General features: G+C 35.3%; 2 protein-coding genes across 5 annotated transcripts; both read left to right on the top strand.

Moving 5' to 3' along the window:
* Positions 1–743: 743 nt before the first annotated feature.
* Positions 744–1,492, top strand: LOC111616389 (the record flags this gene model as incomplete). The annotated part of the gene is made up of 1 exon (XM_023357804.1): positions 744–1,492. A coding segment is annotated over one exon (636 nt), but the record flags the coding sequence as incomplete, so codon positions are not given.
* Positions 1,493–9,483: 7,991 nt separating this feature from the next.
* On the top strand, positions 9,484–13,164 carry LOC111616390. Of its 4 annotated transcripts, none has more exons than XM_023357807.1 (4): positions 9,484–11,135; positions 11,280–11,440; positions 11,567–12,296; positions 12,492–13,164. In XM_023357807.1, exons 1-4 carry the CDS (start codon positions 10,778–10,780, stop codon positions 12,869–12,871), a joined length of 1,629 nt encoding a protein of 542 aa, XP_023213575.1. In that variant the 5' UTR covers positions 9,484–10,777; the 3' UTR covers positions 12,872–13,164. The 4 variants fall into 4 exon arrangements, with proteins under 4 accessions (XP_023213575.1, XP_023213574.1, XP_023213573.1 ...); XM_023357806.1 differs by having other exon boundaries at positions 11,280–11,720; positions 11,799–12,296; XM_023357805.1 differs by having other exon boundaries at positions 11,280–12,296.
* The last annotated feature ends 58 nt before the right edge of the window (positions 13,165–13,222 follow it).

Here is a 13,222-nt window from a genome sequence, read left to right as displayed (position 1 = left end):
ACTACGGTTGCATTGTTTATGGGTCTGCGCGAGAATCTACTCTTCGGATGCTGGATCCAATCCACCATCAAGATTTGCGTTTGTGCACTGGTGCATTTCGAACTTCCCCTGTTCAAAGTTTGTACGTGGATGCTTATGAGCCTTCACTATCTCTCAGGAGAGAACAGTTGTCTTTCTTCTATTACATTAAACAAAAGTCTCAGAAAAAACTTACAGCTGATTGTTCAGATACTCAGCTGAAAAGATTATTTGTTGCTCGGACGAGTTGTGTCCCCACATTCGACATAAGAATGGAGAATGTAAGCAGCATGATTGACCTAGACACAAGCAACATCTCACATGTTGAGGTTAATAGTATTTCACCTTGGTCATCTTTACTGATCGATGTTGATTTAAGCTTAAAGCAGTTCCCTAAAGAAACCACGCCAGACTACGTCTATAGACAGCACTTCGCAGAAATTCAGCATTGTAACAGGAATTTAATTTCTATATACACTGATGGATCTTAGTCGGATAACTATGTTGGCTTAGCCTTTGTTTGCCAGGATGAAATTGTGGCAGAACAAATAGCCACTTAATCCGACTCAGCCTCTTATGCAAAATATTAGATACATCCAACACACCTTATTGCTGAGAAACATATATTTATTACATAATATATAGCACCAAATTCTTCCATTTTTTCTGCGGAGTTGCAGGCTATTTACTTAGCTTTAAAGCATATAAATCGGAAAGGTCATCGTTGCTGCGTGATTTACACTGACTCAGTTAGTGCCCTTCAGGCTTTGATCTCGTATGAACCTAGTTCTCACTCTCTAGTTATTAAAATTCAGAAACTAATTTGTCATCTCACTACAAGAAATTTATTTGCGAAGTTCTGTTGGGTCCTTGGCCACGTGGGTATAAGAGGTAATGAAGAAGCTGATACAGCTGCGAAGTCAGCAAGCCCTTCACCGCATACAATGCATATTGAAGGAGGTGATTTAAAGCTAGTTGTTAAAAAACGACTAGCCGAGAGATGGCAAATCATGTGGAATGCACAAATCCACAATAAACTTTACGAGATCAAACCTTTGGTAGAAAATTGGACACATAATAGGCAATATGATAGAAGATCTGAGGTTATCCTTACTCGTTTGAGAATTGGTCACACTCGACTGACTCATCAATACCTTTTGAAGGGAGATGACGAACCAGTATGTCAGCACTGTAACTGTGCTGTAAGTGTTAAACACATATTTTGCAAATGTGTTGCTTCTGATCAGAGTCATAGACAGCATTTCGGAAATGCAAGCTTTAGAGACATTTTGGGCCAGAGGCCAAATCTGGATAATATACTGGACTTTCTAAAAGTCATTAATATGTATAGGGAAATCTGATGAATTAATTATTGTACAGTTTTATTTACGTTGAGTTGCATATATAAATTATTGTATATATATTTTGTTGTTTGTTTATTTATTTTTGTTGTCGCTTATTTATTTATTTTTGTTGTTACTTATTTATTCATTATATTATAGATTTTATATTTATATTACCATTGGCTGTTTAATGGTTAAACTGTGATGTTTTGTTTATGTGTATATATGTCTTCCTATTTATTTTCTACTTCGAATTGCACCATGTGTTGTGGTGCAGTATAGCCTGTATGGCTTTTGTGCCAATAAAAGTTAACCAACCAACCAACCTCTTTCCCATCATTATTTCCCCTTTTTTCCTGACTGAAATTTTGTTCTTTTGCGCTTTTGTCCCTCGTCTCATTCCCATCTTTCTCTTGGGTTTTGCTTTGATTTTCCCTCTGTTTTTTTATTTTTTCCAGGCTTTTTTTTCCTTTTCTTTTTCTTTTCATTATTCCTCTTTCCCGGCTTACAGATTTCTGATAGCGATGGCTCGGGGCATTCTTCCGACATATTGTGTATTTGGTGGCAACATTAGCACGTCGGACAATCTTTAACCAGGTGATTAGGACTCTTACACCTGTGGCACAATTTAGTAAGACAGTCCTTTATTTTATGTGAAACACTCTTGCACCTCCAACATTGCTTTTTCCTGCCAGAGTAGAATAGCTCGACTTTGCTCCCTAGTATTTCTATGAAGTTGGGGAGTAGTTATCTAGTTCTCATTATTACCCTATAGTTCCTGGTTTTGAATTTTCTATTGTTGACGGTTACAGTGTGTGTTAAGACTTTAATCACTTTACCATATTGCGATAGAACGTTTCTAACCGCGTCCTTATCCGCTTCATTTGGCACATATCTAACCGTGACCAGCATTAGACCCTCTTCTAGACTTTCGCATATGTAATTAAAATCGCCTACTTTTATAGTGTGACCCACCAGTTTTTTCTTGGCGTCCACCGTTGATAGGCCAATCTGCACTATGTTGTTGGGCTTGAAGCATATCTGTTCTACTTTGCCTAAGTGGCCGGTGATACCTTCACATGCGTTGATAATGTCCATCATCTGTAGTCTTTTCTTAGCGACAATTCTTATTGATCTAATTGTCATATAGTTCTTTATTCTTTCTTTTTCCGGAACGTTTGAGTCAGGCTCCAGTTTGCCTGTTTGAACTTGGGGGTGCACCATCGGCGGAATAGCGGTGCTATCCAATGAGGACGTGTCCTTGTGTCCATCAGGTGCGTAGGGATCTGATGACTCCACTGGATCCAGGTCGAGGAAGCAGCCCTCGGTATCCGACATCATATCAGGTGCCTGGGATAAATGCGATGGTGAGGCAACTTTGGCATAGCTGCACGAGGGTCTTGGAGTATCCATTCTGGCGATTGCAGGGTACAGATGTCAGAGGATATGGTGCTCGCGCACACCTTCACTACACAAGAGTATTCAGTACGTGAGGTCACAGTGGGAGTAAGCAACAGGTAATCCAATAATGGTAATACAGCGAGAACTGAAGTATATCCACAGGCACAGGCACTACACAGTGAAGAACAGGGGTGTCCAGACCAAGTAGAAAAGCACTACCGGCACAACTGGGCAGCACCATGGGGTGGGCTGCACAAATAGTACGACACGGGTAAAACCAAAGGTTTCCAGCGCAAGAAGCACAGGTTACACACAGTGCTAGAACACGGCGTCTGGCCAAGATCAAACGGAGTAGGAAGAGGAAGGATAGAAGCCTCCTGGAAAAGAAACCAAGAAGAGGCAAGGAGAAGGACGGGGAAGAATAATGGAGGAGTAGCAGCGAGATGCTTGCCCCTTGATAGACACAGTGTTGCTGATTGATCAGCGAATACACAATGTGTTTCAACTGTGCAGGCCGATCGTTCGACATAAGTGAGGAGGTTATAGTATAGCGAAAATAGACGTTAGGCTAAAAAATACTTATGAAAACTGGAACAGATACTTTTAATAATAGTTTATTAATTACTTATAAGAGAGTTACATGGAACAACAAGTTTAAGTCAACATTAAAGTTTTGCAGTATACATGGTAGTAAATTGGTATAAAACACGCGGGGAATATACAAAAAAGGGGTGGAAGCAGCTGGCAAAACGCGACAATATGTACAGTGTTACCAGAGGGTGGTACCAATTACACAGTTGTAAATACAAGACACATACAGAGAGTAGCGGATGCATAGTAGCTTTTTTAGTAGAACATTAGGGTATACATAGAACAATAATAGTGAATGATCAGGTATATGCAAACAATATATATATATACTTAACGCATTACAGATTGTTTACATGGTAGAATGATACCTGACATAAAATAAACGGTGATACATTAATAACAGATAATATAATAGTTTTACAAAGGTGTAGCACTGGCAGTAGGGCTAAAGGTGTTTAGCCATAACACATGGGTTGCAGGGAGGGAGATATACTAGCAGTGGTTACATAGACAAGGCAGAGAGAGGACACCAAGGTAGCAGGCAAGACACAGAGACCATTAGAAAGCTAGGGCGGGTAAGTGTCATCATTGAAGTAGATCTCATCATTTATAATTTTGAATATGTCGTCACTGTTTTTGTAGTTTTTGCTGTATTCATCTTTCGTCATGTTTTTGATATCACTCCAGATTTTGAATTTAGCATCCTGTTTAATTTTGGTGACTATCCAAGTTGCATTACAGTTTTTTTTATTGAATATTAGGTTGCATCTTGTTTTCCATAGATTACTTTTTGCTAAGGCAATCACCCAGTTGAGAAGGTAGTAGCTTTGATTCTGGATATTAAGTTTGGTTTGGTACTTTATGTGTTGCCATTTTATTTTTGTTTTCCAAGTCTTGGCTATCCAAGCCCAGACTGATTTGGCAGTTTTACATTCATAAAATATGTGTTCAGTAGTTTCTGTAAGTTTACATCTGGGACATCTGTTGGTGCTGTGACCGTGATAAGTGTGGAGATACTGCCTGGACATGATAGCGTTTACAATTATCCTCCAAGAGGTTTCAAGCCACTCAGCAGGTAGAGAATGTATGTTGTGCCAAATCTCTTTGCAGTTTAGATTGTTATCAATGAAGTTGGTGGGGTATTGCTTGTGAATAATTTCATAGATGTCACTGGGGTAAACTTTTTTGTTGTCGGTAATTAGTTTGTTGTGATCGGTACTGATAATTTTGAGGAGCTTTTTTATTTTGCTGTAATATTTGTTCATCTTGACCTGGAAAGGGAAGTTTTCTTTTGTCTGAGTGAGCTCCCTGGTTATCGGGCCTAAAGTACAGGTAACCCCCGTATAACACGGTAGTTACGTTCCAAAAAATTGCCGTGTTGTGCGAATCCGTGTTATACAAAACAAAGAACTAATACGAAAAGGAGGGTTAGGTTCCAAAAATTAAAAAACATGCTAGTATATTTTCATAATTAAGATAAATATCTTCATTAAAATTTTTTTAAGTGATACATATTAATATAAATTAAACAATATTTTCTTCGTCATCACTAAAAACACTATTAATTAACCGAGAGCGTTTTCTTTTTGGCAAGTTATCCTTATCCTATGAGCATTTTTCTGCATTATCTTCAGATCCATGCTTTACCTTTTGCAAAATGTATGTAATTTTAGATTTCTTGCTTCTAGTTAAAAGGCTTTTATAAATTTCCTTATATGGTGCTAAGCACTTATGAAGAATAAAGCAAGTATGGAATAAGGGAAAAACATTCGGCAACATAGAAGCAGAAGCGTTGCAATCTGGCAATATTGAAACAATTTTTGTGAAGGACCATGAGTATGGAGACGAGAAAAGAAAATTTACACACTGAAGTACTAATAGTTTACGAAAATAATAATTTTCGTGAACTATTATTAGTTAAGTATGTAAAAATTTATTACATTTCCTGTTGTACGAGGGTTTCACCCAATTCTCGAACCGTGCCAGAGTGAATCCGTGCTATAAAAGTACCGTGTTATACGGGGGATGGTACCAATTTTCGAACCGTGTTAGAGCGAATCCGTGCTATAGAAGTGCCGTGTTATACGGGGGTTACCTGTATATTGGAATAAGTACCAAAGTGGATGGTTCCTGCTTCTAAGTGTGTTGATTATGTGTGATATTTGGATAGCCGTTTCAAAGCCTTTTAAGTGCCAAATATTCCAATCTCCGTTGTTAATGTTGTTTTTCATGATATTTCTGTTGATTGGCTCAAAGGGGCTGTTCCATATGTAGTTGAAGAGTGGTTTATCAAGCTCATTATTTTCTTTTGAATTTATATTGGTGGTATACATATTATAAAATTATTCTTGGAATGATTACTTTATTGATAATGGTTGTTCTTTCTGGGAGGTATAACCATTCTGCTCTCCAGTCTTGGATGGCTTCTTTGACTTTTCTTATCATTTCGTTGATGTTTCTTTCCCTAGAGTCTTTAACTATCCAGACTCCTAGCATTTTAAGGTTTTCGGTATTATTTATTTCGGTTTGTTGACAGCTTATGTTACCTATTATGTCAATAATTTTTGATTTTTCAATGTTAATGACTATACCAGTTAGCTTACTAAAGTTGTTAACTTTGTTTTTTATTTTGCTGAGGCTATATTCATTCACGACAAAGATATTGATGTCATCGGCATGTGATGTAAACTTAACTTTCTTCTTTAGGCCTGGTATGTGGATTGCTTCTATCTGTTCGTTGTTGGTGATGTTTTTTAGGAGTATATCAATGTATGTGGCAAAAAGGATCACTGAACTTGGGCATCCCTGCCTGACCTCTGCATAGCACTTGATGTCACTGGAGTAATTGTTGTTGATGTTGATTTTGGTACATGTGTTGTTATACAGTTTTTTGACAGTGATGACTTCCTGATTGTTGAGGCATAGGGTGTCAAGAAATTTCCATAACATGGTACGATTGACAGTGTCAAAGGCTTTTTTAACGTCAATCGACAGGATTGACAGCTGCTTTTTTTGATCAGTGTATATATTTTTAACGTAATTCATGAAGGTGATGTTGTCCTGGATAGAGCGACCTTTGACTCCGGCACTCTGAGTGATTGAGATGTGGTCTTTGAAGCAGCTTTCCAGCCTTTTAGAGAGAATGGTTCTATAGATTTTGTAATCAGCATTTAGCAGTGTTATCGGCCTGTAGTTGCCGACACTTCCCTCTTTACTATCAGTTTTCTTCAGTAGGATCATTTTTCCTACACAGAAAGAATGGTGAAAAGTGTCCATGTTGTATAACTTGTGGAGGATATCAATGATGGGGATGTTAAAATATTTGTATAATTCAGAACTGATGTCTTGTCCTGGTGCTTTTATGTTATGTATGGATTGGATGGCGTCTTGGATCTCTTTTTTCGTGATTTCTTTATTTATGATGTCGTCTTTCTTGTCTTTTATTTGCTTAATGTCTTTTATGTTACTGTCCCAGTACTGATTGTCATGGTTTGGTTCTTTAAACAAATTTGTATAGAATTCTTGGAAAATTTTTATCATTTCTTCATCATCGGTGATTTCTCTGGCATTGTATGCTTTTGTCTATTTGCAGGGTTGTTTTTTTCTTAACAGATAATATAATAGTTTTACAAAGGTGTAGCACTGGCAGTAGGGCTAAAGGTGTTTAGCCATAACACATGGGTTGCAGGGAGGGAGATATACNGATACATTAATAACAGATAATATAATAGTTTTACAAAGGTGTAGCACTGGCAGTAGGGCTAAAGGTGTTTAGCCATAACACATGGGTTGCAGGGAGGGAGATATACTAGCAGTGGTTACATAGACAAGGCAGAGAGAGGACACCAAGGTAGCAGGCAAGTATATTGATAACATCAGTTTGGAATTTTTCATTGGAGAGGATATCGTTGGAGAGTTTAACTTTAGTATGTCTTTTTTTAGGAGTATCAATTTCAATTTGTATGTTAAGCATTTTGTGGTCAGTTACTTTTTTGCTATTGTTCTTTAGGGTCCAGGTTTGAATGTCTTTGATGCTGTTTATTTTATTACTTATATATATTCTGTCTAATTTTTCACATACACTTCTTCCTTCCCATGTGTAGCCAGGGTGATTTGAATAGCTGTGTCTGTGTGCGTCTTTAAGATCATAGTTTTTTATAATATCATTTAGAATTTTCCTTGACCCGTCTGGAAAGATTGGGCCATTCTTGTCAATTGCATCTGTAACACAGTTGAAATCTCCAGCTATTATAATTTGCCTTCCTCCTATAAAATTGTTTGGCAGTGTATTAAAGAGGTCCTTCCTGTATGTGACTTGAGGAGGAGCATACATATTTATTATTCTCATCAGATTATTCTTTACTTCTATGTCTACTGCTAGTAGTCTACCATTTGAGTCAGTTTTAAAGTCATTGACTTTTATGTTTTTACTTATCATTGTGATGACTCCTGAGCTCCTTCTAGTCGCAAAGGCTAAGTAGATGTTGTATTGAGGGAACACTTTCCTAAGGTTTCTAAGATCCCAGAAGTCATACATGTTTGTATCCTGTATACATCGAATATCCGTTTTATTTGTACTTAGGAGGTTAAGGATATATATCTGCTTAATTTTGTTTCTAAAACCAGTGATGTTAATAGTTTTCAAGTTAATAATCTTAGATGCGAATTTATTGGTTGTTTGTTTGCCCTATTATTCTTTCTTTTTCTAGTTCCTTTTTTTTCTACTTTTGTGATCACTTTCTCCACTTTTTCTATGATTTCTTTGCCAGTTAGGCTGGCATCGAGGCTTATTGACAATATTTCCTCTCTAACTAGGGCTGCATTATTTTCGTCTTCTATTCTTTCTTCAATCTTATTTTGGTTGGAGTCTATTGTTTCTATTATTTCTTTATTTTTTGTTTCAACTATTTCTTTATTTTTTGTTTTAACTATTTCTTTATTTTCTATTTCTATAAAATCTATTTCATCATTTTTTTTTATCTATTTTTTCTTTAACGCATCCTTTCTCATTTTCGCTAGTTATTTTGTATTCTTTTTCTTTAGCATTACTTTGGGGCTCCTCAATTGTGTTGTTATTGTAATTTTTATTCTCTGTTATTATTTCTTTTTTGTTCTGTTTTTGTGTTTTCTGCCTTTCTAAATTTTTTCCCCCCTCTTTTGTTTGTTTGTCTCTACCTCCGTGTTTACATATTTCTATGTAAGTTAGTTTGGGGCATTGCTCATCCCTGTTGTGCTCCTGTTTACAGTTGTAGCATAAAGGACACTCCTTGACAAGATGGTTTGGGCTTTTGCAGCGATGGCATAATTTAATTGTGCAGTCTTTGATTTCATGTTGGGGGCTGCCACACCGCCAACATTGTTTCTTTTTACCTGCATAATGTAGTTCTACTTTATCATCAAGTACCTCTATATAGTTAGGTAATAATTTCCTAGTTTTAAGAATTACTCTATACATCCCTGTCTTAATTTTTCTATCCTTGTAAGTAATAGTGTTGACTAGCACTTTCAAAACATTACCATAATGCAATAAAGCACCCCTCACTATATCTTTATCTGCTTCGCTCGGCACATAACGTAATGTCACGGTAATTAAATCTTCGTCTAGGCTCTCACATAAGTAATAAAAGTCTCTTACCTTTATGTTGTGTCCCTTTAACTTATCTTTTGCTTTTAGGGTGGTGAGTCCTACTTCAACAATGTTTGGATATTTAAAACAAACTTGTTCGACAAAACCATCACTACCGATAATGTTCTCACAAGCATCAATGATTTCAGGGCTAGAAAGTTTTTCATTTGCTGTGAAACGGATTGTTCGTTTTGTCGTGTACTTCAATAAAAGTTCATCAGGATCTATAGGAGGCTCCTCTTCCAGTTGTTTTGCTGGATCATAAAGGTGGTCATCATCAGCAGGGGTAGACGACTGTGAAGGGACTACATCCATTGTATCTTTGGCACTTACGCATTGATGTGGGTCATCCTCCACTAGCTCCATTAACATTAGGAGTCCCTTGGTTGCCTTGGCGTAGTTTACGGGTTGACCAGGATTATTTATCGTCGCTGATGTATTCCGAGCACAGAGCACACAACACAGCACACAGCCAAGAAGTAACCGTAAATCCAGAGAAAAAGACACCGGGGTGTTCAGATGATGCACAGTAGAACACAGAGATCACCAAGAAAAAACCCTGGGGTGAGCAACACAAGTATCCAAAACAGCAAATGACTCCGTTGTAAGGCACCAGAAAAAACATACGAAAAACAGCTTACACTGCCCAAATGGCTGGATCAAATGTGCACAGAAAGTTTAGAGGGGTGCAAGTAAAAAGGCTAAGAGGTAGAGAAGGTTTAAGAACTGTAGTACTCTTACTGGAGGGGGGGCGTAGTCGGGGGTAGCCAAGAAGGTTACCCACCCTGGAGAGGTAAAGTTTTGCTGTTTAGTCAGCGAATACACGTTGTTTTTCAAACGTGCAGGCCGACTTCATGACGAAGTGAGAAGAAGCTCGGAAAGTGAAAATACTAACAAAACTTACCAAAAATAAGAACAGATACTTTTTAATTAAAGTTTATTAAAACCATATCTATAGTTACATGCCAGCACGCAGGCCGGGACTCAAACAGCTTGTTTGACACGTATACATGTTTAGAGTAGTGAGGTTACATGAAAAACATAAACCCAAAAATAAAGAGAATGACAACGCATACGATACATTATTTACAAAGATAGACTGTACATGTATATTTACAGAGGGGAAGTGGGATGATTGCCATTACACAGTAACACACATAATCACATGACGACATTAAAAGATTACTGGTGATAAACCTGCGTTTCAAGTGATGATACATTCCAATGTTAACAATTCGTACAGAGAGTACATTACTAATAGCAAGCTGGTACTAGACAGTTCATGTGAATGAGCGTAACTTGATCAACATAAAGAGCGAGGACTGCACTAGACTGTTAGGTCCACTCATCATTGAGGATAAATTTATTATTAGAATATTTGAAGATTACATTGGAGATACCTTTATACAAAGTATTTAGGTCTTTTTCGTTGAAGGTGTTGTAGTCATTAGCAAGTTTAAGGGAGGCTTCTTCGCGAATTTTGGTGGCAATAAGGGTGGCATTACACCTTTTATTCTCAAAGATGAAAGCACATTTTGCCTTCCAGAGTGTCCTTTTGGTTAAAGCAACCATCCAGTTAATGCAGTAGTGATTTTGTTTCTTGACGGGGAACCTGTTATGATGTTTAATGCAATGCCAAGTAAGTATGGTGTTAAAGATTTTATTTATCCAATTCCAAACCTTATTGGCGACGGGGCATTCGAAGAAGATATGAAATATATTTTCAGTTCTGTTACAACGGGGACAATGAGCACTCCTCATCTGCTGATACGTGTGTAGATAGTCTTTCGACATCACTATGTTGTTCAGGATTCTCCATAATGATAATAATAATAATTATAATAATAATAATAGAAATGGCCAGTATAATATTAAAAAGAATATCAAATTAAATAAAAAATTTGATTACCCTTCAACTGCAGAAAAAGAAGAATGGTTGAAAAAATTAATCATAAATTTAACAGACATAGAAGTGCCGAAGGATTATTTGCGTTTGTTATCATATGGCAGTAATATGAATTTACCTATATTTACAAAAACCATAGAAGTTGTTGCCGAAATAGAAAGTATTATCCAACGAATTCCGGGAAAACAGGAAGACAAAAATCAGTTAAGGAAATATTTAAGTAAAGATCTTCAAAAATATAAAGGAAAAGGTGTGTATAAAAATTATATATTAGATAAAAAAGCAATTCAAACAAATAAAAAAATAAGTAGATTAATTAAGTTCTTTAAAGATAAACAAATTTCTATTATAAAAGCAGATAAATCTTATGCACTTATCATTATTAAAAATTCAGATTTACAACAAAAGAAAAAACAAATAGTAACTACAGATGAATATGAAGTTTTACCTAGTGATCCAACAGAAGATATTAAAAAGAAACTAATTAAATTAATGAAAACATATAGAAAAGAGTTTACAAGCAATGAATTTAAGAAGATCGTCAATTTTAATAATGTACGTATTCCACAACTTAATATTCGACTTAAAACCCACAAGATTGGACAGATTTTTAGACCTTTAGTAGATTTTAAATATTCAGTATTGTATAATTTAGAATATTATATAAAAAATTATTTGCAGTGTATCCCCGACTCTAAATATACTATAAAAAATGCAGATCAATTGATCTCAAGATTAATGCAAGGTCAAAGTAAAGACACTTATAGATTTTTAAGTCTGGATATAAAATCTATGTATCCTTCAATAAATTGGAATTTTATTATGGAAAGTTTAAGTAAATATGATTTACCTTGTTATATCTTAGAATTTATTCAGTTTACTTTTAAAAATAATTACTTTAAAATATCTACAGAATATTATCGCCAAAGAGACGGGATCGCAATGGGATCAGTAATTGGCCCAAAGCTTGCCGATATTTGTATGGCATCAATAGATGAAAAAATCTTCCAGTACCAAGGTATTGTTTTTTATACTAGATATGTGGATGACATATTAGTTTTGTACGACTCAAATAACGTTACAGCTGAAAATATCAAGGATTATGCAAATAGTTTAAATAAGAACATTAAATTTACTTATGAAGAAGAAAAAAATTATGAAATTAATTATTTAGATGTAATAATCACAAGAAAAAATGAAACATTGCTGTTCCGAAAATACGAAAAAATATGTAATAATAATAAGGTGATTAATTACAAGTCATATTCTTCTATAGGAATAAAAAGAAATGTTTTTTTGATGGAATTAAAGAAAATATTTAATAGAACAACTTTAAAAAAATATATTGAAATTGAAACTAAGAATCTTTTTAAAAAATATTTATTGAATGACTATCCACAACAGCTTATACGTAAGTGGTACAATTCGTATTTAAATAATAGATATAATGTTAAAAATAATAAAATAGAAAACTTATATATTAAAATTCCATATATTTTCAAATTTTATGAAAAATATAAAACTTATATTAAAGAATTGTTCTCAGTCAATTTAGTAGGTGAACAAAAAAATAAATTAAATAACAGTATTTGTCTGATTAATAAAGCAAATGAAAAACAATCGAAGAATCCTTTAGAAGTTGCAGAAGTCGTATATGAATTGATGTGTACGTGCACAGAACGGAAAAGCTACGTTGGAGAAACAGGAAGAAAACTGGAAGTGAGGCTAAAGGAGCATGAGGCGGCAATTCGATTGAACAGAACTGAATCCCCGTGGCAACAACACTGCAGTATTAAAAATTGTCTTATTGATCGTAGTAATATTAAAATTTTGTATAAAGAAAAAAATTTTGTAAAAAGACGCATCATAGAACATTACTGTATTAAAGAACATGCAAATTGTATAAATTTAAATACAGGAGCATATGTCGATGCATGCTGGGATAGCTTGATGAACTATAATAGTACTGGCAACTTAACAGTGTAATATCCACTGAAGAGGCTAAAATAGCGAAATATATATGGATAACATAATAAAGTAAGAAATAGTGAAAATAATTCTCTGGTTTTCTCTGTTTTTTTAAACTCTATCGAAGTCGGAATTAAAGAGTGAACGTCACTTGTGGTTCTTAAAGGTTTTTTTTAAACGAAAAAATTTTTAGAATTTATTAATTTTAAAACTTCAATTGATATCCTATCTCACTATGTGGCCAAGGACCAAAGGGATTGGGACGAATGGATCCCTTACGCTCTATTTGCTTATAATACGTCTAGCCATGCATCCACAAATGAAAGTCCCTTTTTCCTTTTATATGGGAGAGACCCAACTTATCCATTT

This window comes from Centruroides sculpturatus, unplaced genomic scaffold, assembly GCF_000671375.1.
Source record: "Centruroides sculpturatus isolate CEXI.00-Female unplaced genomic scaffold, Cexi_2.0 scaffold3038, whole genome shotgun sequence".
In the NCBI taxonomy this organism is placed as follows: Eukaryota; Metazoa; Arthropoda; class Arachnida; order Scorpiones; family Buthidae; genus Centruroides; species Centruroides sculpturatus.
Note: the sequence above shows the minus strand (reverse complement) of the source record. Positions and strands in the feature narration are given on the sequence as shown.